At 38.6% G+C, this 4222-nt stretch overlaps 1 protein-coding gene across 1 annotated transcript; it reads right to left on the reverse strand.

Annotated features, from left to right (window-relative positions):
* Window positions 1–204: 204 nt before the first annotated feature.
* Window positions 205–3385, reverse strand: LOC111084205 (regulating synaptic membrane exocytosis protein 2-like; the record flags this gene model as incomplete). Its single annotated transcript, XM_022380976.1, has 4 exons — window positions 205–1543; window positions 1878–1985; window positions 2319–2493; window positions 3138–3385. Coding segments are annotated over 4 exons (1870 nt in total), but the record flags the coding sequence as incomplete, so codon positions are not given.
* Between the last annotated feature and the right edge of the window lie 837 nt (window positions 3386–4222).

Consider the following 4222-nt stretch of genomic DNA (forward strand, 5'->3'; position numbering starts at 1 on the left):
TTTATGACATAAAAACTTCACTAAAGAAAGTAGTATCCTTTGACTGAAATATTCTAATCACGAGAAGGAGAAAAAAACAAGAAGCGTTACAGGGTGAACATGGCTACTACATGTATTGATTAAGCTAGAGTCACAATTCCTGCCCGGTCTTAGCTTTACTGTCTAGATAAACTAGTTACCGATTTACTGCATTTAAGTTCTTACTTTTATCATCAACTTGATCAACGACGATTTTAATATTTTCTCTTTCTGGTGCTGAAGCTCGCCGCTCGGGTTTACACGTCTCGTCACGTGGGAGGTCCAGCGAGTGGGTGCTGTGTCTTTCCACTGGCTCTACTCCGAGCTGGTTTTCGGGCACGGGCACACGGGGTAAAGCCCTGCCTGTGCTGTGACGTCTGTGTGGCTCCTCGTTTGGTGGATAAAGGCGGGTCGATGGGACGACGTCGGCGACCGTGTCCACAAACACACTTGGTATGCTTCTTCTCAGGGCCACAGTAGGGTAAGTGAAGACCTCTTGGTCCTCTAGAGAAACGGATTTATCAGTCTGCGAGTGACCCATCTCGTGTTCGTCTGGAGAAGGTGAACTATCCAGAGTTCCTGAACGGTCCTTATCGAAAACTGTGGTATGCATCCTGGATTTCTGGAGTTTTATATGTGATTTTATTCCTAGTCGTTCACTAAAATAACAGGAGTCATAGCGTTCACCGCGTCCACTACGATCGCTAAGAGGTGAAATCTCTCCACTGACGTCACCAAGGTCAGAACTGTCCGAGCTGTGTTGTCCAAAGGTAGCGGCTGGTGAAGATTTGTCGGCGGTTTGAGCAGTCGCATGCCATCTCCACTTGTCCAAAGTTTCCACTGATCCACCAAGTGTTCTGTGAGACGCGTCACCACGAGTCTGGAGTTCTGCTCTGGATATAGTAGAATCGGAATCCGGTTCTTCCACGTAAAACTTCTGACGTTGTATACGTAACCGTTTTCTAATCCTGTTTCGTCTTCGTTTTTCTTCAACTTCCTCATGAATGAATTCATCCACCGAACTCTCAGAATCTAAAGACGTATGCTGTTGAAAGAGGTCTTTCTGGTGATGATGGCCAGTGACTGCGTCGGTGTACGATCCATGTGAAGACTGATTACCTTTTGTACCTCTCTGATCATCAAATGAAGTTTTTCTGTCCAGTGACAGGTGTCCTTCTCCAGAGTGGCTGATGATCTTTCTCTCTGGAAACGAGCCTCTGGTTCCACTTCTGTTGCCCCGTCGTACTTTCAAGGATTCTCTGGGACATTCAGTCGATTTCTGTCTTTCGACTGGTGGTCTAGAGTCCCGGCAGATTCTCGTTTTATGGGCGTGGTTCTTCTCTCGCCTCTGGTCAGGGTCATCCAAACTGAAGCTCCTTTCTGGTTCGTCTGCAAAACTACCACTCCGCCTCTTCTCTAGGCTCTTCGTAGGGCCACCTTTTAAGCCAATCTTCTCCTCCCGGTCCACCGATTGCTCCGGAACTAAAACTGACCCCTCTCTTCCCAAATGTCTCATTTTCTGAGTCTAAAAAACGAGCATACTAACATAAGTGAAACAAAACAAGACACTATTTCAAGAAATCAATTTCAATTAGAAATCATACAAACAATAGGTGTACACATATTCGTGATATTTTATAATCATTAAACAAACAATTTGATCACAATCTACATAAAACTATGGAAACATTCAGGTTTACTGGAGCGAGACTGTGATAAGTGAGAAAAGACTTGTACTTAAGGGTTTACATGTTATATTTCTATATGACATGAGATCTAAATATCTATCTCGATGTACTTGCAGAAAGAAACAAAGTAAAGTCAGTATTTTTAATATATGTATATGAAGTGCAGCTTGCCATTCGTCGGACTGATGGAACACGGTGCATCCCAGCACCTGGCGGTGGTTCTAAACCTGAACGATCCTGACCCTGGCTACGGCGACGACAAAAACTGCATTTCCACTGCTAGGAAAACAGATTAAAAATATGAACGAACATACAGTAAAGTTTTTTTTTTTTTACCACAATATCTACAAGGAACAAGTAGCTGGCAAAGTAAAATTATCTTAAAACTGTATTTATTCTATGAATTCACACAAGTTATACACAAACCGCCATCTACCGGACATACCCATCAATCAATACATACAGTTTGGAAAAATATGTTTTACCTATGTTTTGGCAAATTATATTAAAATTAGAAGTACAACTTTTTAATACTATTGCCTGGTATATATAAAAGAATATTTTACCAAACTTTATACCAAGAAAGTTAAAAAATATTACTAAGTGAGACACCTGGTGAGCACTTTTGGAACCTTTTGAGTAGGACGCACAGTCTTCACACACCGCTTGTCTGCATTCGTCACACCTGTGGCTTTGTTCGTCTCCTCCGATAGCCTTGCGGCAAATTCTGCAAGTTTCTTGGTCAGCGGAGCTGGTCTGTCTGAACATCAGTGAGGATCCTCCAGTGCTAAAAGGGGGGGGGGGTATATTCATCACCATTGAAACCAAATCCATTCCTATCAATTAAGCAACTACAATAACTACAAACATCTGTTATGTATTAGCAGCAACTACAAACATCTGTATGTATTAGCAGTAACTACAAACAACTGTTATATATTAGCAGTAGCTACAAACATCTGTTATATATTAGCAGTAACTAGAAACAACTGTTATATATTAGCAGTAACTACAAACAACTGTTATATATTAGTAGTAACTACAAACAACTGTTATATATTAACAGTAACTACAAACAACTGTTATATATTAACAGTAACTACAAACAACTGTTATATATTAGTAGTAACTACAAACAACTGTTATATATTAGCTGTAACTACAAACACTGTTATATATTAGCAGTAACTACAAAGAACTGTTACATATTAGTAGTAAATACAAACATCTAATATGTATTAGCAGTAACTACAAACAATTGTTATATATTAGCAGTAACTACAAACAACTGTTATATATTAGCAGTAACTGTTATGTATTAGCAGTAACAGTTGTTTGTAGTTGTTTGTAGTTACTGCTAATACATAACTGTTATGTATTAGCAGTAACTACAAACAACTGTTATATATTAGCAGTAACTACAAAGAGTACCAGACGTTTTTCGTTTCTTTTTCAAATTCCTCTTCTTTTCGCCAAACTCGTTCGATGATCAATCTCTCTTCAGTCGTCAAACGTGCAAGCTCTGCTCTCGGTGACCTCTCACTTCCCTCAAGCTCTGCTCTCGGTGACCTCTCACTTCCCTTCAAGTCTCGGCCCTCCTGTATCCCAGTGGTGACCTGTCGAAACTTGGTGAACGCTATTGGACGTTCACGTTCTTCCTCCGTACCAGTTTTGACAATCTATTAAAAGAAAAACACAAACGTAAGTAAACGTAGAGTAAAAGAGGAATTCGCCACTCAAGTAAACTCTCTGTATTACATACACTCAGTGATTATTCTGCACATAGAGAAACACACAGTTACAAACGTTTAAATCCACTAATGAAGTACAACCTTCTGAATATTCTTTATATTCCTTTTGCGTCGGTGTATTTATACTTATCGTCTTGCAGGTGGCGTTTAAGAAAGTATATTCGCTCTACACTTTGTTAGTTTCGCTAGGGTGACCATTAGAATATATAACATCGAGTGTAATATACGAAACATTAATTTACCACATGTGCAAACCTTAAATATATATAACATCGAGTGTAATATACGAAACATTAATTTACCACATGTGCAAACCTTAAATATATATAACATCGAATGTAATATGCGAAAAATTAATTTACCACATGTGCAAACCTTAAATATATATAACATCGAGTGTAATATACGAAAAATTAATTTACCACATGTGCAAACCTTAAATATATATAACATCGAGTGTAATATAACGAACAATTAATTTAACACATGTGCAAACCTTAAATATATATAACATCGAGTGTAATATAAGAACAATTAATTTACCACATGTGCAAACCTTAAATATATATAACATCGAGTGTAACATAAGAACAATTAATTTAACACATGTGCAAACCTTAACTATCCAGTGTTCGGTTATTTTTGTAGTAACGACAGCGGCATCTGTATGTAGGATTACTGATACCGACACATAATAAGATTCTAAAGTCATAAAATGTCACTAGATGGCACTGAAAATGTCACATCTTGCAGTGGAAGATACTA

The sequence above is a fragment of the Limulus polyphemus genome, unplaced genomic scaffold (genome assembly GCF_000517525.1).
Source record: "Limulus polyphemus unplaced genomic scaffold, Limulus_polyphemus-2.1.2 Scaffold14623, whole genome shotgun sequence".
NCBI lineage: Eukaryota > Metazoa > Arthropoda > Merostomata > Xiphosura > Limulidae > Limulus > Limulus polyphemus.